We start from the raw sequence: 25466 nt of genomic DNA on the forward strand, positions 1-25466 counted from the left end.
GGTTGCGAGCTGCCATGTGGGTGCTGGGAACCCAGTGCTCTCCACATCTGCTTCTTACACTTGCTTCAGTCAGAAAATGGGAACTGGGTGTGTTCTCCAGGCTGTTGTATCTCTAGAACCTTGATCAGTATTATACCTGTATGGTGTTTAGGGAGACCAGTGTGATCATTTCCATGGTTACCACCAAATAATAGCTTAAAGTTAAGTACTTAAAGCTGCTAACTGGGCTGATGTCTGCTCTGCCTCACTTGGCCATCAGGACAACTCCATGGTGGGCACTTGTGTCTTGGTGAGGAGGAAATTAGACTCCTGAGATGTCAACTAGTTCCTTTAGTGACACTGTCTAGTTAGTGGCAGGACCAGAGCCCACACAGCCTAGTCCTGGGAGCATGTCCTTGCCCTCTGTCCTAAACTACTTCCAGGACAGTAAAGATTTCCTTCATGTAGTGTGCATTATTCTTTCAAGATAACCTTAGTGGTGTTTGGCCCTAATTTATGTAACAAGCTTAATAAGGATGTTTTAGTTAGTGAAATTTGTATGGACGAGGTATGGTGGCAGAGGTCTTTAGTCCTGCTGCAGAGGAAGCAGAGGCAGGTAAGTCTCTTGAGTTCAAAGCCAGCCTGATCTACATAGCAAATTCCAGGCTGGCCAGAGCTACAGATGGGGCTGAGAGGATTGCTCAGTTGTGAAGCTCTTGTGTGGCATGGACTCTTGAACTAAAACCGTAAAACACAGACAAAGTCAGCAGGCCTAAAACTGACTAGATTAGAAGCCATTCTGCTTAGTCACCAGTTCATTGAAACAGACTCTCAAGTTCAAAACAGTTTCATAAATTCGCAGGTGACCATGTTGGATTGTTTTGGTTTTTTTGAGGCAGGTTCTCTACATAGCCCTGGCTGTCCTGTATCTCACTATGTAGACCAGGCTAGCCTCAAACTCACAGAAATCCCATCTCTTCCTCTTGAGTGCTGGGAGTAAAGGCATGTGCCACAATGCCCAGCTCAACTTGTTGGATGTTATTCTGAAGTTCATAATTTATTATTAGCCATTTATTATGTGTTCTTTACTAGATCAAACACACAGTGATAAATATCTGGTTTGTATATGATAGTTTACGTCTCCCCCATATCCCTGTTCTATGGAAGTCCTATTCCCTTCCTTACAGGTAGCCACTGTTGGTAGACTCCCGGGTAACAGTTGACTTTAAATCAGAGCAAGTTGATTCTCAGTTAGCTAGATTTTGAAGTGGATATCAGAGAAGTATTTATTGAATAATTGCGGGCAGTTAAGTGTGTTTCCAATAAGATCACAAGATTCTTTTCTCTGAAAAATATTGTCAACTTACAGACTCTGCTAAGTCATGACAGAAAACATTTAAGAAAATGGCCGTCTGAAGAAGAGAGAACTGTTGGTACACATCCGAACAGTGAAAACTCGGAAGCCAGCCCTTTGGCCGGCATCCTCAGCAATGAGGCATCGCTGAACGAAAGCCCCACTGAGGGCAGTGAGAGAGACACCAGCCTAGAAAGCAGTGTGGATGCGGACAGCGAGGCTTCTGAACCCGAGGTGGCTTACAAGCCGTCTGTGCTGCTCCGATCCAGTGGTGATCCCGGCGCGCACGGGGAACAGCACCCACACCTCCCACTGGCAAGTGAATTGCCACACACCAAGGAGACGCACGACTGCGATGAGGAAATGGCGGAAGCGATGGCTGAGCTTCATTTGAGCGGCACTGTAACTGGAAATAGAGATTTTCACAGGGAAAAACAGCCACTAAATGTCCCAAATAATGTGTGTTTTTCAGAGGGAAAACATACGAAGCTTCACAGTGCCCAAAATGCTTTTCAGACTCTTTCTCAGAGCTATGTAACTACTTCTAAAGAATGCTCAGTTCAGTCCTGTCTCTACCAGTTCACATCCATGGAGTTACTAATGGGCAACAACAAGCTGCTCTGTGAGGACTGCACTGAAAAGAAACGGAAGTGCCAAAAGGAAACCAGTTCTGCAGGTAAACATCTCGCTTGCCTGCTCTCTGGGTTGCTGATGGATTGAAGGCAACTAGTGGTTTGCAGTTCCTTAATGGGTGACCCCAAGTTCCCGGGTGTGTTGAGCCTTGTCTTACTTGGGTCTCTGAATTGAAGACACTGGCTGGGCAGAGTAGATTCCCAGGAGAAACTGCAGTAAATGGAGAGCAAGAAGTACACTTCTCTGTCTTGAAACTGCAAACCCATGTAATCAATTATGAGGGATCTATTTAAAACCTTTCTGAAATATCCCTAAAACTTACGGTTGAATCGCTAGTAGGATTTGGATTACTGGCCTCCACAAGTCCCCTTCATTTCTTACAAGTCCAACATATGTATTTGAAGTTTGAAATATATTTATGCCATGTATGTAGTAGTGCTTGCTTGAATAGAGAAAGATAAGACTTCTCACCTGATGAATTGTCACTAGTATTAGTGAATGCAAAGAATATTCTTGGTGGCTACATTGTTGTTTGGGATGGGGAGAGGGCTTAGTGGATACAGTGATGCTGAAACAGGCGTGCAGACCTGAGTGCTGATCCCTAGCACTGTGTAAAAGCCAAGTGCAAGGCACATGCCTGACATCCTAGCTCTTGGGAGGGGAAGGCAGATACATCTTGTGGTCTATATAGTGAGCTCCAATATAGCCTGGGCTACATGGTAAGGCCATATCATAAAAAACAAAACAAAAAGCCAAGGGAAAAGTGATTATGAAAGCTGCCCACTGCCTTTACATGCATGTGCACAATGTGCATTAACCCCCACACACAGACACAACATATACGTCATACACACGTGTGTGTGCATACACACACCACACCCACGACACATATACCTCCCTCTCCCTCTCCCTTCCCTTCTCCCTCTCCCTCTCCTTCTCCCTCTCCTCCTTCTCCCTCTCCTTCTTCCTCTCCTCCCTCTCCTCCCTCTCCCTCTCAAACATATATTTAAAAAGCTGCTTTAATATTTATAAAACGCTTTAGCAGGTGTGGTGAGTCACACTTTTAGTCAGGGCACATGGGAGGCAAAGGCAGGCAGATCTATGAGTTTGAGGCCAGCCTGGTCTACAGAGTGAGTTCCAGGACAGCTAGAACCACACAGAGAAATCTTGATTCCCCCACACCCCTAAAAAAACAAACCACCCCAAAACATGATGCAACAGTATATAAATAGCTTTTATATAAATGTCTACCATGTTATAAGTAATATATTCAATGGAACTTTACAAGAGCATTTGTTGTATTTTATGCAGAAAGGAAGGCAGGAGGAGTTTATACTAATGCCAGGAAGCAACTACTCATATCTGCTGTTCCAGCTATCCTAATCCTTCATCTTAAAAGGTTCCACCAGGTAAGAGTCCATTTAGCAATGCTGTAATCAGTTTCACGATAAATTCATAGAGTCCTGAATCCTGTGAGAAACTGTTAAGCATTAGAAAGTGTTTCCTGAAATTAAAAAAGTTATGTGAGATGTCTTGCACGGGCGAGGGGTCGGGGAGACTTGACTAACATTGAAAGATTTAAGCGGTAGGAACCTAAGTGATGTCTCTAAGTGGTGTGTGGTCACAAGGATGTCTTAATGGAGACTAAATGCTCTTAAGAAGAATCACAAGGAGCAAAAAGGCAAAGCCTACATGGCTTCTGAGCTCCAGTGACCTGGCTGACACGGTGTTTGAGCAGGCAGTGCTGACGAGGGACTAAGCAAAGGAAGGAGGGAGGCCCCGCACCCACAAGACTTCGGTGGAGACAAACCAGATGCCCTTAGTGTTAGAGAAAGACGGCCTTTCTGTAACTGTGATTGTAGCCTTGTGTCTTGTTCAATGAGGTTTTATTTTTCTTTTTGGTGTTTGGTTTGAACCTAGGGTTTTCTGTTTGCTAGGCAGGTGTTCTACCACTGACATCTCTTGCCCTGTTTTTCTTTTTTTTTTTTTTTTAGATTTGAGACAGGGGCTTGGGAAGTTGCTCAAGCTGGTCTAGAATTTTCTGTGTAGCCTGGAAAGGCCTTGACATTGTAATCTTGCTCAGACCTCCTAAGCAGCTAAAGACCTTCACCACCATCCCTGGCTGCTCTTTTTTTTTTATAATAACTTTTCAATTTTTCTGGAAAAAGAATAAATATAGATCTCTTTTTTAGAAGAGGTTTTTGTTCTTTTTTTTTTTTGTACTTTAAAATAAAATTAGTAATTGAAGGCTAGGAAAATAGCTCATAGCTCAGCTGGTAAAGTGGTTAATAAAGCTCTTGGAGAGCGGGCAGGGGGAATCATTGTGAGTTCAAGTACAGCCAGAGGTACGTGGTGAGACCTTAAACAACAACAAAAACCCAAGGCAAAACAAACATAAAAGCCCGTCATTCTCCGTTACCAGTTCTATGGGAACGTGGTAGAGAGGGGCGGTGTCTCATCTCATCCGGATGCCTGGTGAAGGTACATCTCCAGCAGCTGGGACCGTGGAAGGCATAGCAGAGGCCGAAACTACTTTGTTTTCTATTTGGTACTTGTGTCTTTGTTATGAACAACTCAAAAACAAAAACAAAAACAAAAAACCCTTATGTACTTTAAGGAAACTATTTATGAATACTTCAGTCCCTTCTCGTGCTGAAGTTGAATGTAATCTCAGCAAAGCCATAGGCTTGTTCCCCAGGGTTGCAAATGACAGAGACAAGTTCCTAAGTAACATCTAACTGTGTTTCTTGGTGTCTCTGAAGTTATGTTTTCCTATAGTAACTTTAGAGCTACATTTCAGAACCATACACAACACTTCTGAATAGAGATCTTTGTCACAGACAGCCAAATGACTGAATTTGTAACTATGCAGACCACCTTACAGTCTGATAAGGAAAGTGGTGGCTCCCATAGTGGAATGTAGGGATACAGGAGAGGGAACACAGATTCGAGTAAAGCACAAGATAGGCCCGTCTTTTCAAGAAAATTCAATGTAAAAATGAGATTTCTTTTTGTAACTGTGCAATTTAGCAAGGATACAGAAGTGGTTGAGGCTAAAGGAAGACCTAGAGATGCACATGTGCCAACAGTGGGAGTTTGCATTGGTAACACTGCCTAGAAAGTCAGGTAGTAATGTGTACCAGGTGATGCTGTAAATAAAGCATTATTTTTTTTTAAGTAAATGTACTTCTCTAATTAATCTCACTTCTAAGAACTTGCTGCGCTGAAATAGAGATCTACCCAGCATAGCCATTTCTCTCACAGATTAAACCAAATGGAGTATTTAGCATCTAGAGTATAGGGTATCTGATTTCTATTTTAATGACTAGGGCAGAATCATTCTGCTAAAAGAAAAACAAAGGGTAAATAACTACATATATCACGCTCGATACTTTTAGAATTATCCCTACAAAAGGATTCATCCTCCAGGCCTTTACAGAAGCTTTTCTAGTGTGGAATAGTTTCTAAACGGTCTCAGTCTGAGGGGAGAGCACACCAGTCTGAATAATCTCCGTGCTCGCATTGGATACTTATAAAGATCACCTGATGGAAAAGACGGCAGAGAAACTGAATATAGGTGGGGTAGTTGTTCCCGTATGTGATCTCATAATTTCATGTCTGCTCTCGTGTGACTCTTGATCATCTGGGGCCCAGGGAAATGGCTTAGCTGATAAAGAGCCTGACGCGTAAGTAGGACACCTGAGTTTGGTTAAAAACAAAAACAAAAACCTGGTCATGGTTTATGCTTGAAATGTCACGTGAAGGGAGGCAGCCACAGGCCGATCAGCCATCAGAGTCTGCCTGGGGAGCTGTAGGCCAGTAACAGACCCCATCTCAGGAAGCAAAATGGTGATTCCCGAGGGCTGACAGCTAAGCAGTAACACCAGAAGTTGTCCCCTAGCCTCCATATATTCACACATCCCCAGTACATGCCCACATGTCTGCACGCACATGTGAACAAGGGCACCCACATGAAGGAGCACATACACATGTGCACAGACCACTCGGGCAACACTAGTTAGCTGGTATATCATGACTCAGAAATGAAATGTGAGAAGTACAGTGAAACTGTGATTGGTGTGCAGTGATGTCGAGAAGCCCTGCATGGAAGGCGGCATCTCACTTGTCTGTGTACACCATTCACATTTAATATCTTCTCACCCCTCAGTGCAGAAGTGCACATCTCACTTAATAAAAATAAACTTTTATTTTTATTACTCTGTGTGTGTGTGTGTGTGTGTGTGTGTGTGTGTGTGTGTGTGTGTGTGTGTGTGTGTGTGTAGATGAGAGGACAACTTTAGAGAGTTGGTTCTCTCCTTCTACCATGGATTTTAGGTTTCAAGCTAAGCTTGGGTCTTTAGCACCACTCCCGGCTGAACCGTCTTACCAGCCCTCAGTTAATTTTTATTACCAACACATGATGGAGAACATTTTTTTCAAGGCTATGGAAAGTAAAAAGAGAAAAATAAGAATTTTCTTAAGGTCATAAAAGCTCATTTGACTGATGTATATGTACCATTTACTTTTACTAAAAACTTTCAACTGCTCAAAGTCTTTCGTACTAAGTGAATGTTGTTGAATTTTAGAAATGACAAATACCAAGTAAGATCTCTTTGTAACCATTTTCTGCCGGGACCCAGATGAGGTTGCCTACGTTCAAGTTCTTTTTTTTTTTTTTTTAAAGGAGCTCTGGCAAAGTTTTATTAAAGGAAAGCTTTGTTTACTTCTCACCAGTCTGTTCTGGCATGCTTCTAATAATATCAGAGTCACCTGGGTCATGATAGCCAGTGTGCATGCTCTGTAGTATTTTCCACACACTGTGCCCAATTCAATGTTCTTGCCACTGTAGTGATGGACACCAGTTTTAGCCAACATGGCATGGTATTCTATTTCAGATTTCCTCAAAGCTGGACAGTTGGTGGCGAGGATAACCAACTTCGCTTTGCCTTGTCTGATCATCTTCAGATCTGTTTGTACCCAGCATGTACTTTCCACTTTTCATAACAAGCTGGAGCCTAGAGTTGATGGACTCCAGAGACTTTTCGTCTTCTTTGCAGCCACCATCCTCTTGCCTTAGGTGTGGGACAACCCCCAACCAAGATCAGACGCCAAGATGGCCGGGGAGCGAGAAAGAAGGCTCAAGTTCATTTTTAACATGTCACTGAGTTAGTCGTTAACCGTTTGTCGAGTACATTTCCATGACAGATGTGTCAGTGGACGAGCTTTTAGCACACTAAACTTATTTTTCCATTAATTGTTGTAACATATACTTGAAACTTAATTTGTACTAAATGTTTTTATTTTGTCTTTTTCAGGCTGGCTTGAGTCTTCGTAAAGTAAACAGACATGTAGACTTCCCGCTTACCCTTGACTTAGCACCGTTCTGTGCTGCTACCTGTAAGGTATGAGACAGTAAAAGGTTTAATTAATTTGTGATAGGCTTAAAAGCATATTGTTTATTAGACCATGCTTTTGTTTTTGCTTAAATAAGCTTCTCTTCTTGAATGAGTAACTGGCATATTAATACACCAGATGTGACTTTTGTTCTTTGGAAGATGAGTAAGGTATTAGACATAGACCCAACTGTCAAAGCTGCCTGTTAGTTTTTAGCAGATGATGTGTTGGCATCATGCCTTCCTGTTCCTCTGAGGGAGTCAAATAATGATCTATAGTTTTAGCATTTGTGAAGGTCTGTATCTTTTGCAAATAAACACACTACCGAGTTGGGCTTTTTTTTATGCCATTTCACAAATACTGATAGTCATGTAGTTGTCAGCTGAACATAATAGGTCTAAATTGTTAATGCCTTACTAACAAGGTTCATAATTGCTTGTAAGTACTTATACGTAAGACTTGTTCAGGTAAAATTGATGAAAATAGATTCAGGAAAATGAGCAGGAAAATCATACTCATGATTACTGGCCTGAAGTCAGCTTTGTGGTGTCATAGGTCACTTATTGAACTAAATGTAATACATTGACTAAGTGAGTGCAGCTTTCTGGTGAATCTTTTATCCGATGCAGAATACCTGCTCTGTCAGTTACTGGTATTCAGTACTAACATTCATTACTCTTAGGAGTAACAGATAATACAGCAGATAAGGAGGAGGTTTTGTAAGCTCAGTGTTGTTTTTAAGAACAATGTGTTTTGAAAGTACCTATCCTGGAGAATGTCTAACATACTTAGAAGGAGACAGGACAGGACAGTGAACTTCCGTCATCCATTCCTACAATCTCAGGTCTGTGGCCATTCGCGTCCCCTCGCCCACCCACATGCTTGTCTACGCCGTCCTCTGTAACTGCTTTTGTCATTTCATTATAGATGTCTACAATACAATAATTCTCTCAGTTCCTTTTCTGTTTCTGTGTTGTGTGTTTTTCTCTTGAGATAAAATCTTGCCCAGACTGGTCCTGAACTCATGAGCCCTCGACCTGAGCCACTCAAGTGCTGGGATTATAGGCTGGCACCACCCTAGCCACCATGGACTTTCTTCTACAGATTGGGGGTGGCAGCTGAACTCAAGACATCACACACGTACTGAGCTGGACGTTCCTAGCCCTCTCTCCAGTCTTGACCCAGCCACAGTGTCATTTAATATATCTCTTATACATTTAGTCTTATGCATATGGTTTTTAAAGTGAATTAGCATTCAGTTCATTTTAAAATCAGTGCAATAATTAAATGGATTCTATGCAACCAAATCAACGATGCTTATACTATTTTAACATATGATTCCTTCTTCCTTCCTCTGGAATCTTCCTTGTATTTTGCCATAATGCAGAGTTTGATGACAGTCCCTTAGTCATCATTGCTGTCTGCGTGAGGCAGTTGTAAGTAGAGAGGACTGGGTACATTTGGGTTTGGCAGTCCCCCCTTTGTCTTGTTTTTGTAATGCTGTTCCACAGAGGACATTTTGTCTGTCTACAGACACAAGAGATCTCCATATGGTTTAAGAATACATTTCTCTTATGTTTTCTATTTTTTCATGAGCTGTTTTACTAAATGTTCCCTATTTTTTTCTTTATTTGAAAGAATATAAGTGTGGGGGAGAAGGTTCTCTATGGTCTCTACGGTATAGTGGAGCACAGCGGCTCAATGAGAGGAGGCCACTACACTGCTTACGTGAAGGTGCGAGTGCCCTCCAGGAAGCTGTCCGAGTGCATCACCGGGAGGAAGACTGCACCAGGTATGCCTCCCGAGGACATCGCACTCCGAAAGTCAAAGATCGACTCCGACTCTTTAGAAAAGGAGCTTCAGATGGAGTGTTTTATTCATCTTAAATTCTTAATTACTCCTCAAGAATCTTAATATCACAAAGTAATATCCTTTTAGGCAATATGAACTGACAAGTAATTTTTTAGTTACTTCAGAGAGGTGGTAGGGTCTTTTTGTTTTTTGCTTTTGTTTTGTAAAAACAATATGTGTGTGCGTGTCTGTGTACTGGTGTGCACAGCATAATGTGGCTGCCTGAGAGTAAATTCCAACAGCTGGTTCTGGCCCTCCACCTTGTTGCCCTGGTTTTGCCATTTGGCTGTGTATTCAGGTCTGGGGACTTCTGGGCTCTTCTCTTGTTGCTGCCTCCCAGATTCCCATAGGAACTACTGCTAGGATGACTGGCGCATGTCGCTGATAGCTGACTGTTCTTGCACTGGTTCTGAGGTTAAATTCAGATCATCAGGCTTGGGTGGCTAGTGCTTCTAACCATGTCCTCAGCCGCATTCCCCCTGAAGATGCACCAGCTCATCAGAAGACCGAGCCTTGGAAATATGCTACCTGTTCCTACAGGCCATTGGGTTTGCTTCTCCAGTCCCTGGGTTTCTCCTCCTCCTCCTCCTCCTCCTCCTCCTCCTCCTCCTCCTCCTCCTCCTCCTCCTCCTCCTCCTCTTCCTCCTCCCCCCCTCCTCTTCTTCTTCTCCCTCCCCTTCCCTCTCTCTTCCTCCTCTTCCTCCTCCCCTCCTCCTCCTCCTCTTATTCTTCAAGGTTCATGTTTTACTTATGGGTGTCTTTGTGCATGTGCATGTGCATGTGTAAGTGCACTTGCTCAGAGTCCATGTGACCCCTGGAGCTGGAGTTACAGAGGTAGCTGTGATTGGTCCAGCACAGCTGCTGGGAACCCAACTCCAGTCTTCTGCCAGAGCAGTCTGTGGTCTTAACTGCAGAGTCCTCTCTCTCACCACCCCTTTATCACTTCTGTTGTTAGTGGTGCTTAGTTGTTTTTGTTTTGACATAGGATCTCACTACATAGATCTGTCTCGCTTGGAATTTACCGTGTAGATCAGGTTGGCCTCAACTCACAAAGATCCACCTGCTTTTGTCTCCCTCCTGTTAGGATTAAAGGTGTGTACCACCATGTCCATCTCTGTTATTAGCTTTCTAAATGTAGTGTGTGTGTGTGTGTGTGTGTGTGTGTGTGTGTGTGTGTGTTATTATTGTGTGTGTATGTGTATGTATGTGCATGTATGAGTGCAGTATGTACATGTGTGTGCATGCTTAGCTGGCAGAGAACAGTTTCGTATACTTCGTTCTCTCCTTCCACCTTTGTGCTTTCTGGGGGTCGAGCTGACGCCCCTGCTGGTACAGCAAGCACTTTTCCTCGCTGCACCATCTCGCCAGTTTCTCCACCCTCCTTTTTGGTGAAAATGAATATTTCTCTAGGAAATAAGTATTATAAAGCTAATATTTCACTAGATATTTAAATTAAAAATTTATTAACTGGAAGTAATTATCAATATAAGTAGTGATGTTGGATCTTAGAATTAAATATAGCTCATAATAAATGTGTCACTGCTTACAATTAAACAAACTAACTGTAAAATTGTACTTTTGGTTCTGCTAGGTTTGAAAGAAGCTGATAGTGAATTGGGAGGCCACTGGGTCCATGTCAGCGACACTTATGTGCAAGTGGTTCCAGAATCAAGAGCACTGAGTGCGCAAGCTTATCTCCTTTTTTATGAAAGAATATTATAATTATCTGTTAATTGTTATTTAGTTCATTTTTATTTTAATGCTGAAGTCGTAACTGTAATATGTAATGTGCCTTTGTAGTCTGTAGAAATAGTGCGTCCTTCCAGTGTTACTTAACTTTGTCGATATGCAGTGAATCCTTTAAAGAAATTAATTAATGTGACAGGCAGTTGTGGTGCTCGCCTTTATTCCAGCACTTGGAAGGCAGAGGCAGGCAGATCTGTGAAAAACCTTGTCTTGAAAAATAAAACAAAAAAGTAATTAATGCTTTCAAATCTATATTCTTAAGTGTAGAAACATGTTTTATGTTAATTTTCATGTCCATGGAGATTGCCACTCACCACCAAAAAAAAAAAGAAAAGAAAGAAAAAGTTGATGGTAGTGGAGAGATCCCCTTCGCGACGTGACTCGTCACTACAGACATTCAGAGACGATGCTGGATCGGGTCTCTAGTGGATCCTTCTCGAGTGGACGCAGTGTATCTTGTGCTTACTTTTGTTTTAGCCTTTTACAATCTCGGCCCTGTTTTGAATCACTCTTCACATTTCTCTGTGCGTGTCATTTTTCTAGTAAACATTGGTGTAAGTTTATAACTATGAAAGAAAAATTGCCCATCCTTGCACCACCCCACTTAAAATCATCTCAGGGCTTTGCAGTGGTTGGTGTGTGTGTTAGTCGATGGGAAAAGTTTCTAGAACAGTCTGAACTAGTGCCTAATGTAACATAATAATTTTTTCATATTTTATGTGACTCAGTAGTATGAAAAGGAACCATTGTAATTTTGGTACTGTGAGTTTACAAGTAATAAATTGATTCGCTTATCGCCTTGAATATTTGAAGATATTGAGACATTTCATAAACTAATCATTTGCAATCCTTTAAAGACAGTTTGCAAGTGATTGGTTAAGGCCAAAATAAAAATATAGAGAATTTTGACACATAGAACTAGCATATAGAAGTTGGTGGTCTATATAGGAACATAGGATACTTTAAAGTTTAAGGATGTCTTTGAACTATAAACTACCAAACTATATTTATGAGTGGTAGAAATCATATTCTTATAATTAACAACAAATATAATACTTTTTTTACTTCTGTACATTAATAAATGTTAAATATGGTTTTGTCTTCATAAGCATTATTTGAAAAGACAGGTGGCTAGTTGGGGATGTAGTTCAATGGCAGAGAACTTGCTTGGCCTGTGTAAGGTCCTGGTTCCATCCCCAGACACACGAATAAAACATTCAGGTCAATTTGGCTTTGACTTTAATGGGGCACAGAGCTGCTACTTCTGTTCCCTTTAAATACGTAGAAACACAGGAGAGTTTCTCCTTCCAAAATTCAAAGAATTGAACTGTGAAAACTTAGCATGAAAAATATTACTACGAAGATTTTAAATAATCAATGAAATGGTTCAGTGATACATAGTATTAAAGCAAGATGTAAGGGAACGGGTCCAGCGTCTTAGTCTTCAGTGCCTGTGTTTGATTCAATGGGCAAATGTAGGGGAGAGAGGCTGTAAGCTGTACAGACCTTTAGCCAGCGTCGAGCCTTCTTGGCATGTGTAACATAAGGTCACCTTATGATGATGCCTCTTAATATGCGGCGGCTAGGTGAAACTGATTTGTCTAATGGAGAAATTTTAAAATACCATGGCATAACTTCTATTTTTAAGTTGCAGAGGAATTTTCAATAGTATTTTAAAGATTTTTTTGTATTGAAGATAAAGAACTATATTTTATCTGTAGAGCCCAGTTGTGTCCTCTAAAAAGAACTTTCCAGTGTCTTCTGTTTCATCAGACATTCAGAGTTTATTAATCTATTGACACGAAATAGTCTAGCACCAGAGCAATGAGCTAGAAAAATTTGCTCAAGTCGGCTTCTCATTCATAGCAGTTGCCCCACCAAACAAATGTAAATAGTTAACCTTTTTTTCTCTCTCTCCTAGAAAAGATACTATTAAGAGGTGTACAGTCTAGGCAGGTTCCAATACCTGGCATATGACAGTATTTTATCACCCTTTAAAACAGAAAAACCTGCCGAGGGTGGTGGTGCACGCCTCAGACTCAGCACTCGGGAGGCAGAGGCAGGTGCATTTGAGTTCCAGGGCACCCAAGGCTACACAGAGAAACCCTGTCTCAAAACACTTGAAGAGAAAAGAAGCACCCTAAAATCTATATATGATTTTTATACATTATCCTAGTAGTGACGTGCAGATAAAATGTTCATTTATTACCTAGTGCTAAGGAGATTCTGAAATGCATTTTTATGACCTAAAGTTTGTTTTTTCTTGCCATCTAAAAATGGAGAAAAATGGTTTGATTTTGATACCTAGGAGTTTCCTATCAAGCTTATGTTGTAGATAAAAATCACACAGATGTACACTTAAATTTTTGTTCTTATTTTGAAGTTTTCCAAAGCACATTTGTAGAAATTTTAAATTGCGAGGCTACTGTACTAACAATAGTTTCCAGATTACCTCAGGAAACAGTGCAAATAAACAAGAATGTTTACAGATCAACAAAACTACTCGGTGTTTTGGCACAGTGAATTTGAAAGGTAAAAGAGAGAAGTTTTTATCCAGAAACTGGTTTACAGGGTAAACCCAATTCTCCCCTGGCTCTCCCGTATTTAAAATGATGTGCCAATTATGTGAATGTTTGTGACATAAACAAATGTACATCTATATTTAAGATTTATTGTTTAATGTTTTAAAAAATAATATGAAGACTGCTTCTGTAGGTAGTCAAGGAGATGATCATCGTAGCAGCTCAGAGTCGTATATCAACAGAGCTATTTTACCATATCTAATAATCCTTAGCTTGCATGTGTGATTCATTAGTGATTTTATACAGTAGTTGAATAAAATTTTCTGAAGACTTAGCTGTGAAATGTCACCGCACATCAAATTTTTTAGTACACAATAGCATCCTGCCTACTTTCATGAACTTTATACTCAGCATATTTTTCTGCATGACATCTGGTCCAATAAACCTTAACCAAGTCTGTGCACTAAAACCAAGCTTTCAGAGAGCATCCATTGCATTATTGGAGAAATTATTTCTGTACTAAACTGGTTTTGTTCATGTAGAAATCATCAGTTCAACTGTGTTTAAAAGATGATTATTTTTGGGTATCAATAATAAATTCCTAGTATCATTCCTTCTCTTTTATCCAATTTTACAGTATTTTAAAAATATCTATGTAACTTATTGATCATTATTTGGCCATTGCTGTATATATAAACATCCTAATAAATATGAAATTCTTATGTTAGCAGATTAGGCCTGGAGCTTTGCATTATACATTATTGACAGGATATTAATAAACATTGTGTTCATATCTATTTTAGTCCCCTGGCTTTCTATAAACAAAATATAATTTAAGAAGCTTATGAACAACAAAAATTTATTTCCTTTACTTTTAGCAACCAGGAAGCTCAAGACAAAGACAAACAGATCCATTTTCCAAATGAGGCTCTGGTGATCCTCTCTGAGCGTTCACCTGGTTACTAGGGAAAGGGAGCAGTAGGGTCGCCTTTATGAGGGCTTCACGTCAGAACCTAATCACTTTCTAAATACTCCAGTCACAGAACTCTCACCTGGGGAGCTTGCGAATGGGACACAAACATTTAGCTCACAGTGACCTTCAAGTTTCAGGAATGCGCTATTTAAAAAAAAACCTTGTCACCAACCCGATGCTGGAGATTGTATCTAGTAGTTCTTCCACCCAGCTACATTCTCAGTCCAGAAACCAAACAGACCTGTCAGCTATTTCCCTGAAAGGTTTGAGTTACTTAGATAGGATTGTACACTAAGAAATATGTTGTCTACATGTCTGCTTCTTTAACTTTTTTAGAGCCATGAAGCTTCCAGAGATTTTGAGGAAAGTTAGATATTTTTCTTTTAGAGTGTATAAAGATGGGTTTATTGCTCTTGGGCAGGTTCTGATCCCAAGAGTGAGGCCAGGGAAGTTGCCATAGGGAGGGAGACAGAAGGGAGGTAGATGAGAAAGAGAAAGAGTGTGTGCATTCAGGGAAAGGAAAAGCACAGAAGGAGAGGGGTAGGGGGAGAGGGAGAAAGTTACATACTTAACATTTTTATTTGATCATTTAACAAGTGTTTGTTGAATACCTGCTCTTTGCTTGGCATTAGGGATATAGCAGTGAATGCAAGAAATCACTCAAGAAGAAGACTGTCAAGTGAGTGTACTGGTCTTCGTTTCAGTTTCTTTTGCTGTGATGAAACATCATAACCACAAGCAACTAGGAGAGGAGAAGGTTTATTTCATTTACATTTGCATATCACAGAGGGAGTGGGGGCAGGATGTGATGCAGAGGCTGGGGAGTGCTGCTTACTGGCTTACTCTCCATGTTGTCTCCAGTTGGCTTTCTAAAGAACCAAAGTCCAGGCCAGGGGTAGCATCACTCACAATGCTCTGGAACCTTCCACATCAATCACTTATTTGACAGTGCCCAAAAGACTTGCCTAGAGCCCCATCTAATAGAGGCATTTTCTCAATTGAGGCTCCTTTCTCTCCTCTGAATCTAGCTGTGTCAAGTTGACATAAAACTAGCTGGCACATAAGGGGAAAAAAAACCCAAATAATACTGCTTACGTGCTGTTGGGAGTAACACCTAGCAAAGAAGGATGTTCCAGTGAGGCACAGAACTTATGGGATATCTATATAGTAAGTATTAAGGGAATTTATTGTAAGGACTTATAGTCTTCAGTCCAACTAACCCAACAGTGGGCAGCCATGAATAGGAACTCCAGGAATCTAGTAGTTGCTCAGTCCCACGAGGCTGGTTGTTTCAGCTGGAATCCTGTGTAAACTGGAATCCTAAAGAAGTAGGTTCCGGCAGATGTGCTGGCAAGTAGTGCACACAGGAAAAGAAGAGCGAGTCTTCTTCTTCCATTGGCCTTATGTAGGCCTCCAGCAGAAGGTGTCACTGAGATACATAGATGTATCACCATGCCTGGATTTGGAGCTTTCTTTGTCCCACGTTGGCCTTGAACTCAGAGATCTGGTTACCTCGATCTCCTGTTTTTAAGGTCATGTACTACCTTGCCTGGTCCTAAGCTTTTCATGGCCACTATACCTCAAGATCTGGATCAAAAGCATGTGTCATTTAAAGTGAGATATGGGTCAGAAGCCCATGTTCTCCAGCCTCAAGATCTGGATGACAGGTTTGACCTCCATTTCTGGATTGTAGTTCATTCCAGTTGTAGTCAAGTCGACAACCAGGAATAGCCATCACAACAGATACGATAGTACCTACCAAAGAAAGCTAAGAGAGAAGAATGAGCCTTAATCGTAGGGCCCTCTCCTGCAACAGAAGCCGAGAAGAGAAATCTTGATATTTGTCCTCAGAAAAACATTATTTGTCAAATATTTGTTGTTTTAGAAGTTTGTGAGTTTCCTGAAAGCATTTTCATATGTTTCAAGGATTACACCCAAGCAGAAAAACTCAAAATGTGTGCAAATAGCATGTATTTTCTAATGATTTATTTTACTTTTATGTACTTTGCCATTTTGCTTGATTGTGTGTCTGTCTGTGTGAAGGTGTTGGATCTCCTGGAACTATAGAGCTAGTTGTAAGCTGCCCTGTGGGTACTGGGATTGAACTTGGGCCCTCTGGAAGCCCAGCCAGTGCTCTTAACCACTGAATTGTGACAAGGACCTTAGTTGGCCCCAGGACCTTAGCACAACTGAGTTAATGATGGAGTAGTATCACATGAGTAATACAATTCAGCATGTAAACAATCTCACCTCCCAAAACAAAGGCCTAATCTATCAAAATCCGTAATTCTTGGAAAGTCTGTCAGTGTACTAACCTTGCTGTTTGGCTTTTGTAGGTCTGCTTCATGCTGTTTTGTTTTCTGATATTTGTCAACCCAGAACATAGTTTTTGTGCTTAAAAGCTCCCCCTGAGAAAGAATCAGGGCTACACTGGCATGCCAAACCCCAAGTGTGGTCTCTCATGGGTTATTAAAGATTTTCTATTGACTTAAACCCTTGTCTAAATATCATTTTCTATGAATAGCCCACATCAGAGCCATTGCTTCAGCCCCAATAATCCTGTTCTGTAGGATGAGACTGGTTAAACTGCATAAATATCTTTGATTTCCAATTGCTTTAAAAACGCAAGGTTATTTCCTACTCGGAACCATCTAGGCATACCATCTCACCATAGCAGAGTGTGTGGAAAATTCTCACTCTAGCAATAGTTCTTTACCCCAGGAGTGTTGTTTCTCCACCCACTTGGCTGGTAGTTATGTGATCCTGTGGACTACAAGGAAAGAGAACAGGGTGTGTTGAGTTTCCTAGAAGTCTCTGTCTCTATACACCCTTCTGGTCACCAGGCACTTAGCTTTTCTTTCACACTTGAAAACACACCTTTTCAAGGGTCATAGTCCAGGTGGTTTTGTCCTCAAGACCAGGTTTCTAGAAGAGTGTTTGGTCATGTTTAGGTGTTGTCTCTGTTGCTCTGAAGACCCAGGAGCCAAAATGGTTATATTTACCACATACGCCATAAACAGTGCTAGAACACTAAGCAGTAAACATTCTCGTGCGGGAGGAGGGAGAATGGTAGACAGTACAAGGACCTTTTACTATAGGTGAGGAGTAGATTCATTAGACTTTTCTGATACAGATTCCAAGGAGTTTGTTTGCAATTAACACCTTTGGCTACATTTGAGAGGCTGTTGCAGAATATGACATACAAGTTGCACAGCTTTTTAAAAAGATGGTTCCCTTGTTGTAGGACTCATGATGGAGTGGAACTACAATTTCTGGGGATCTGACAGACTCTTCTCTGCCTGCATCCGGCACACACATGACCCATATGAATACATGCAGACAAACACTCTTATTAGTAAAAAAAATCTTTTAAAAAAGCTTTTAAGTTTATTTTGTGCAGCTTAAAAATCCAACCTCAGCTAGGTGTGGTAGTGTGTGCCTTAAATCTCAAAACTCACCCAGGAGGCAGAGGCAGGTGAGTCATAGGCCGGTCTGGTTTAATTACAATTTCCCTGAGAACCAAGGCTACATAGAGATAGCCTGTCTCAAAAACAATCCTGTATTAACAAATGACTCAGCAACTTACTTTGTGGTCATTGTAAAGCCTTCATATGTACTATCTGAACTTATGGGAGCTGAAAACATACAGCCTGGTGACCAGGTCTCATAAGCTTGTGCACATGTTTGGAGGAGGGGACATTCTTGAGCATTCTCCAGGTGCCCCTCTACCTTTGTTTTTGAGATAGGGTCTCTCATTGATGTAGAACTCAATGGGTGTTAGGGATCTGGCTGTCTTCATCACTCCCACTGCTGGGATCACAATGTACACCGTGACTCCTGCTTTTTTTTTTTTTTTTTTTTTAAGGTGTGGGTTCTGGGGATCAAACTCAAATAAGTCTTCTTGCTTTACCAATGATGACATCTTCCCAGCCCTAGAAATAGGAACGAACAAACCTAAATTTAAAGTTCTCTGTCAACCATTAATAGTTGATTGCCAGGTAATACTGACAAGATGCTGGCACTTGATAATTATAGTACACAATAGCTAAATTACAGATCTCATGTATGATAGTTGTTAAGACCTTTAACATGACAGCGTATATTCTGATAAAATAGAACTTGAGATCCACACATGGGAGGAATGTGTGGTGATGCTTACAATCCCAAAGAGGCGTTTAATAGACCCTCCCATTTGAATATCCAAAGTGACTAGTTTACCCTGGTGTCTCTAGTCAAAATGTTTAATCACTTGACAATGTAAACTTTTCTGTGCACTAAGTAACATGTTAGGTCCTTGGAGGGCAAAAGTTGTCAAGCAAACATTGGTTTCAGCTTTTCTAGGGAAACAGAAAATAATTGCAAGATGATTGCAGGGAGCAGGGATTTATGATAGCCTTGCTAATCCAAGCAGATTTCACCTAGGAAAGTCCATTTTTTCTGGTTAGAATGTTTCTCACTGAGGTGGAGTATGATGACACTCGATTTTAATCCCAGCAATGGGGGTGGCAGGTGCTAGTGGATCTCTGTGAGTTCTTAGAAATGCTGAATGGACAGGTTTCCTTTTGAATTGTACTAACCTCATGAACTCACATTATAGCATTGCCAAATAATTGGCAGTTTTCTCCATCCACTTCCCAAATTACGTATTGAAGGCAAACTTGAGGCCAGCAGGTGCTTATCTAGGAGGATTTTATTCTAATAAATGGGCTACTTGGTTTTCAAATGCTTCATTTAAGAACTATAGAATTTTTTACAAAGGGCACCCCTATTTTCACATCTACCTATATTTCCTTTATCCAGTCTACTACAGTCTTGTTTCTAGAGTAGTTTGATGTTTCTTGTGCACAGTTCCCAACTCAAAGTCTTAGATTCTTAGCATGCTGTGGTTGTAAAGAGCACAGTTCTTACCTTAAAGGGACTAAGAGAGAGTTTATTGTGGAACCACACTTGAATGACCACGGCACAAGGAACATAGATTTAGGTTGTGCCAAATTCCTTGTATAATAACATGGACGTAGTTTCATGACATTTTATAGTTTTAAGGACAAAGACAGAAATCAGTGCAAGCTTAAGATATATTGATGTGTACATCACAAGTTACAGCAAGATGGGGACACTTTTTACATAGCTGCAGAGGCTATCTGATAACATTCTCAGCTCTTGGGTTGGTGGAAACTAGGAGTCAGCTAAGTTAAAAAAGATCCTGGGGGAGGGGGGGGAGGGCTGGAGAAATGTCCCAGTGGCTAACAGCATTGGGACCAGAGTTCATTTCCCAGCACCCACATGCCAACTTAGAACTATCTGTAATCCAGCTCCAAGTGATTTGACGCACAAATATGCATGCAGACAAAACACCAATGCACATGAAATAAAAATAAATCATTTTTTAAAGTTCCAAAAAGGTTTTTAATCTATTAGTCACAGGATTAGCTCTAATATAGAGGTTGGCAAGGACAGCTATTTGGTGGGTAAAGCTAGGCCCATATTGGGTAATTAGCTTCTGGACTTGTAAAAGTCCAACCTTTCCACATCACTGCAGCTCTAATCAATCTTTGTAGACACAGACTCTTTCCTGGAATTCTCCTTCATAACTCTTTTTAGCATACTGAAATTTCTAGAAAGGCATTTCCAAAATTTTAGGTTAAAAATACTGTATAGAAATCATTTTTGTTTCCCTTTGTAACTAAACTACTAGTCTGGAAAGCTGACATTTTAGATATATGAACATTGTTCACACTAAACCTTTCCGGAGGCCATCTTGTAGTTGCGGTAAGGAAGGACCAGTAGAAACTGTGCTTCCCAGTTACTTTTTCTTGAGTAGCCGAGCGAAGTTGAACTGAGTAAACGTTCCCACCAGGGGGCGCGGTGCTAGGAGGTTAACAAAGAGACTTAGCAAACACCCTGCTTCTAGAACTCAGACTCTGAGACTCCAACCTGATGTCAGCTCGTTTGAAGTAGGTTTGGCACAGTAAGTTCCAAGTTGGCAGGGTTTGACCTGGGGGCCCCTCCGTAGTCTGAAAATGGCAAAGCGATTCAGCATCTTTCCCAAAACAGAAGTGTTCCTTTCTTAGAACACATTTGTTCTTAGAGGCTCTCCTTACTAAAGTTTAGAACTTGAGCATACAAATAAAAATGTGTCGGTGCTGGATTTACAAATAAAAATGTTTCGGGTATGACGCAAGCTTCACATACAAGAGAGTCCAGCTACAGAGCTCAAGGTGGGTTAGGTTTGCCCTTAACAAAAATGGCGCGGACTCGTCAAATCGGTAAGATCACATGCTCATAAGCCTGGCTGAGAGTCAATATGACTTCAGACGAAAAGCGGATGTTATTATTATTCACTTCCGGGTGAGACCCATCGGGCGCCATCTTGTCTTGTTCATGAAGAAGTAGAAGCATCGAAAGGGTTGGAGAGAATTACAGGAACGGTGGCGACAACGGTATTCCGGAATCGGAGCGGGTAAGCGATGAGCAGTTTACACAGGGGGACTTGCCGGAGTACTAAACTCCTCTTGGTTTGTGTGGCGAAGGTAGCGTGACTTAGGCTGCGTACGCTGCTTGGCGCGACCGCCAGAACCTCATTCCCGAAAAGCACCGGCGTCCGCCAGAGATAGTGAACGAGAGAGCTGCTCTTGCCGAAAAAGAACTGTCTTTGGTGAAGGAGAGAGCTCACGACCCATTCTTCGAACTAAGAGTTTTCTTTGAGAAGGCAAGGGACTAATTGTTGGGCTCCTGACCGGCCGTTAAGCACTGCGCGTGCGCAGTGAAAACCCTTTAGGGGCAGAGAGCGCAGAGGGGCGGAGGAGGCGGGGGCCGGGACCTGGAACTTATTCTCTGCGACTCGCACTACGCAGCCGCAGCCGCAGCCGCAGCCGCTTTCAGCTGCGTCCTATTAAAGTATGATTTAGTTGCTTAGTTTTTGTGTTTTTACCCAGTGATGGATACTATGTGTAAAGCATCACAAAGGAAACAAGTAGTATCCTTTATTTCAGTTGTTTCGTTCTTTTGTGGATAATACTGTCATCTAAAAAAATGGGGAATTGAGCAAATTTTGACTGTGCTTGATTAAATTAGCAGTCTTTAATATTTCATTTACTTTTTCTCTTCTTGACCCTAGATAAAACAAAAATAATCTTGGATTTTTAATTTTTTTTTTAAAGTACATTGAGGCAAAACCCAAACCAGGAGAGTAAAGACTTGACTTGTGGGGTGGCTTTCTAAAGCATCAAGGTAGACGTAATAAATGACTTCTCGGATATTCTTGAGACACGCTATTTAAAACATACGTAAACTTTATATTAAGGACTTTTTTTTTTTTTTTTTTTTTTTGATGAGCGGTTGAGACAGAGAATCCCACTATATGTCGTTGGCTGACCTGAACTCACAGATATCCTCCTGCTTTCACTCATGAATGTCCTGCTTTCACTCATGAATGTATTTATTCACTACCACACCAAGCCTTAGAACTTAATTTAATTGTAGAAAATTTAAACAGATAGTGTGTAACCATTCCTACCTGTTTATTTCCTCAGTAGCATATATGTGCCTGACACTGTTGTTATTATTAATGGGACAATGTTGCTACATTATTAACTGATGGCTTACTCCTATTTCCTTAATTTTTTTTTAATTTTTTTTCTAAAACATTTTTTAAAAGATGATCATTTTTCTGTATTATCTTTGGAGGCCTGAAGAAAGTATCAGACCCCCTAGAACTGAAGTTACAGATGGTTTTAAGTTACCATGCAAGTGCTGGGAACTAAAGGCAGGTCCTCTGCAGGCGCAGCCAGTGCTCTTAACTACTGAGCCGTCTATCTAGTCACTGTATTTTTTTTTTTTAATGAAAAGTTATTATTTTATGTCTATGTGCCAGTACTATATTTTGTTTTCCAGATTCTTCCACTTTTGACCATTGCTAAATCTTTCAGCTGTTTCCTACCAATTTTTGTTTGATTGGTCAGCGTTTTGTTTCTTTGTTACTTTGTTGCTGAGGCTGGCCTGAAACACTCAGCAGTTCTCCTGCTTTACCTTCCTTCTGTTAAGATTACAGACATGGGTTACTATAGAACTTTGTTTAATTTCAGTTTGGGGGCAAGGAGCCCAGGCTAGCCACTAACTCAAGATCTTAACTGCCTTTGCTTCTTTACCTCTTTAGTACTAAGATTACAAACCACCAGGTACAAGGAGATTGAAAACATCACTTTCAGTTCTCATCGCAGTGTCACAAGTGAATTTTGTAAATATTAGTGGACGTCATTTGAAGAAGTCATTTTGAAGTCAGTTGAAGGGTTTTCCTTTTAAGATTTTTATTTATTTGTGCATGCCCGTGTGCGCCTGGGTTGAGTGTATGTACACATGGACATGAGTGTGAGGATATCTGGTCCCCTGGGTCTGGAGTTTCAGGAAGTATAAGTTGTTTGATGTGATGCTGGGATTGCCAGGTCTATGTCTGTTTGCAGTTGCAGTTCTTACAGAATAATTTATAGAAAAGGCTGACTGATGATAGTCCTAGTGTTAGTATCTGGAGTCACTGTAACAAACAGATTACTACAAATAGGTGGCTTAAAACAACTGAAATGTACTCTTATAATTCTGAAGGCAGAAAGTATAAAAGCAGAGTTTGACAGGTACTTTCCTTGCTATGGCTTTTGATGGCACACATCTTTTCTGTTCTTTAGCTTGTAGAGTCTCTGGTATTGTAGCATAGGACATTCTCCATGTGGGTACTTATGTCTGTCCTCATCTAGGGATGCATTAGGTCTTACTCCAATCAGTATGACCTCATCCTAAATTGAATGTTGTTTCTACACAGACCTGGTCTCCAAGGAAGTACAGGTAACGTGGATTTAGGACTTCAGCCTGTCTTTGGGAAGATTACAAGTTAGTCCATAACTCTGGAGTTAGTTTTTCCCAGCACTATGGTACTATTGATGATCAAGTGCGATCCTTGGTTTTTGGCTTTTCTATTCTTCCCAAATCCAAGTTGTTTTTCAAGGAAATCACACTTAACTTTATCCTGTGAAGGCAAATTTTTGTCAGCAGTCTTGTTGCATGAATCATCAAAATTAGACTTCTCCAAACTTGAAAAGTTGATGATCTCTGAAAATAAGTCTAAGAGGAGACTAAGTTGATTCAATCTTTTTTAAAGCCACATTTATTTATTTTGTGTTCGTATGTATCTATGTGTGAACACACGTGGCATGACATGTTTGTGGAGGTCAGAGGACTACTTGTAGGAATTGGTTCTCCTCTATGACCATGTGGGTTCCAGGGATCACATTCATTCAGGTTACCAGGATGGGTGGGAAGGGCCTTTACCTACTGAGCCATTTCATTCCTGTCAGAATTATTTTCTCCTTGTATGGGGGGGGGGCATGAGATACTGGGGATCATAGATAGGCCTTGCATATACCGGGCAAGGTCTCTCCTACTTTTGTGTATTCCTAGGTCCTAAAAATCGAACTATTGTGTCAATAAATAGTAATATTAAAATGGACTTTTTGTGGCTAAAGTTGCATTTTTAGTGGGTAACATATATGCGTGATGAGTGAGTGAGTATAATGCCTACCCATTTAACATAGACAAAATACTGCGATAGAGCACTCGGTAATATCTCCTCTGTTCTCAAGAAAATTCTTGTTTGAACTCAAAGTATGAGTATTCAAAACATTCTACAGGAACTACTGCATATCACTGTTAACTTATGGAGATTTTCAGACAGTGTAATGATATAGTTAGTGTTATAATATAGTTAACATTTCCAAATTGTAATTATGCAGTATATGACTATCATTTTTCATGGTGTAAGTCTGTTATTAAAGCTTAGTGAGTCTGTAGATAGAGTTCAGCAGTGTGACTGCCTTTGCTTATTGCAAGGGGGAAAACGTGAATTAAAAAGATGTGTTTATGGGGCTGTTCGTATTGAACATAGTCATGTTTTCCAAATTAAGAGTCCAAATGCAGAATCAAACTTAACAATAAGCTTCAAAATACCTTCCAAGTGGGGTCAGGTGCTTTAGTTTCTATTTTTTATTTTTCTTTAAACTAATAAAAAATAAGTTCTGACTGGGCTGTGGTGGCGCCTGCCTATAATCCCAGCACTCAGGAGGCAGAGGTACACAGATCTCCAAGTTCAAGACCAGCCTGGGCTATAGAGTGAGTTCCAAGACAGCTAGGACTATACAGAGAAATCCTGTCTTTAAAAACAAAAACAAAAACAAAAACACAGTCTTTCCTGTCTGTCCGTGGGTTATTTATTTATAGATACAACCAATTGCAGATCAGAAATACTTGGTAAAATGGATCTATAGTAAGCATACTTAGATTTTTGGTTTATCTAACGGAAATGCCATTTTATAGAAGGGATCTGAGCGTTCTGAAGTTTTGGTTCCGTGGGGATACTAAATCATACTGAAAGGCATACTCTGCATGGTTTTTGTTTGGTTGTGGGATAGGGTCTCAAAAGTAGAAAAAGTAGTAGAAAGTTGCTAAGGACATACGACCTGACTGACCTTGAACTGAGAGGTTTGCCTTAGTGCTGGCTACCACTCACGGCACCGTAATGGGTGCTTTGATTCCTGTATGTCAGGAGTCATACATAGTATTCTGTTTTAGAGGTTTTGAATTTGGTAAGTTCTTTTGTATAAAGAGTATATGGTGAACATGAAGAAATAGAGAATAGAGTTTCTAAACCTTTGTCATCAAATCAGTTTTGCTCTTTGTTAAGTAATTGGGAAAACCCTTTTTAAGTATTGTGCTGGCCCAAAACATAAAATTATATGTTAAATATTTATTTACTTAGTTCTGTTTTCCTAATCCAGTTTTTGCCTAAATTCTGTTCCTTTTGCTTATCTGTTTTCTTTTTTGTAGAATTTTAACAAAAATCAAAGTTTAGCTTTTATGACCAGTGAGCCATTTTCTTTGAATTAGATTTGAAATTTATTGTAACTCATGCTTGAAAATGAGCAGAGGTTAGGTGGTTTGTCTTGTGTTCAGGGGACTTTTGTGTGAGTTT

The 25466-nt window shown here is 40.6% G+C and overlaps 2 protein-coding genes and 1 pseudogene across 10 annotated transcripts in view; 2 read left to right on the forward strand and 1 right to left on the reverse strand.

The window, feature by feature from the left end:
* Positions 1-16945, forward strand: part of Usp45 (ubiquitin specific peptidase 45) — a 73468-nt gene extending 56523 nt beyond the window's left edge. For 5 of the 6 annotated variants that reach the window (XM_006237941.5, XM_006237940.5, XM_006237939.5 and 2 more), the window contains 5 exons: positions 1349-2009; positions 3278-3375; positions 7282-7368; positions 8999-9152; positions 10803-14276. In XM_006237941.5, the coding sequence (XP_006238003.1) occupies positions 1349-2009; positions 3278-3375; positions 7282-7368; positions 8999-9152; positions 10803-10933 (1131 nt within the window). In that variant the 3' untranslated portion in view covers positions 10934-14276. Of the gene's footprint in view, positions 1-1348; positions 2010-3277; positions 3376-7281; positions 7369-8998; positions 9153-10802 lie in introns of all 6 variants that reach the window. The other variant, NM_001395561.1, reaches the window with a different exon arrangement.
* Positions 6138-7299, reverse strand: LOC134478948 (large ribosomal subunit protein eL30-like; annotated as a pseudogene).
* Positions 16946-18297: 1352 nt separating the features above from the next.
* Pnisr (PNN interacting serine and arginine rich protein) overlaps positions 18298-25466 on the forward strand; it is a 29406-nt gene continuing 22237 nt past the window's right edge. For 3 of the 4 annotated variants that reach the window (XR_010066349.1, XM_063287296.1, XM_063287297.1), the window contains exon 1: positions 18298-20912. The gene's annotated coding sequence lies outside the window, so the exon portion shown is untranslated. The remainder of the gene's footprint in view (positions 20913-25466) is intronic. The other variant, NM_001025274.2, reaches the window with a different exon arrangement.

Source organism: Rattus norvegicus, chromosome 5 (genome assembly GCF_036323735.1).
Source record: "Rattus norvegicus strain BN/NHsdMcwi chromosome 5, GRCr8, whole genome shotgun sequence".
Taxonomy (NCBI): domain Eukaryota; kingdom Metazoa; phylum Chordata; class Mammalia; order Rodentia; family Muridae; genus Rattus; species Rattus norvegicus.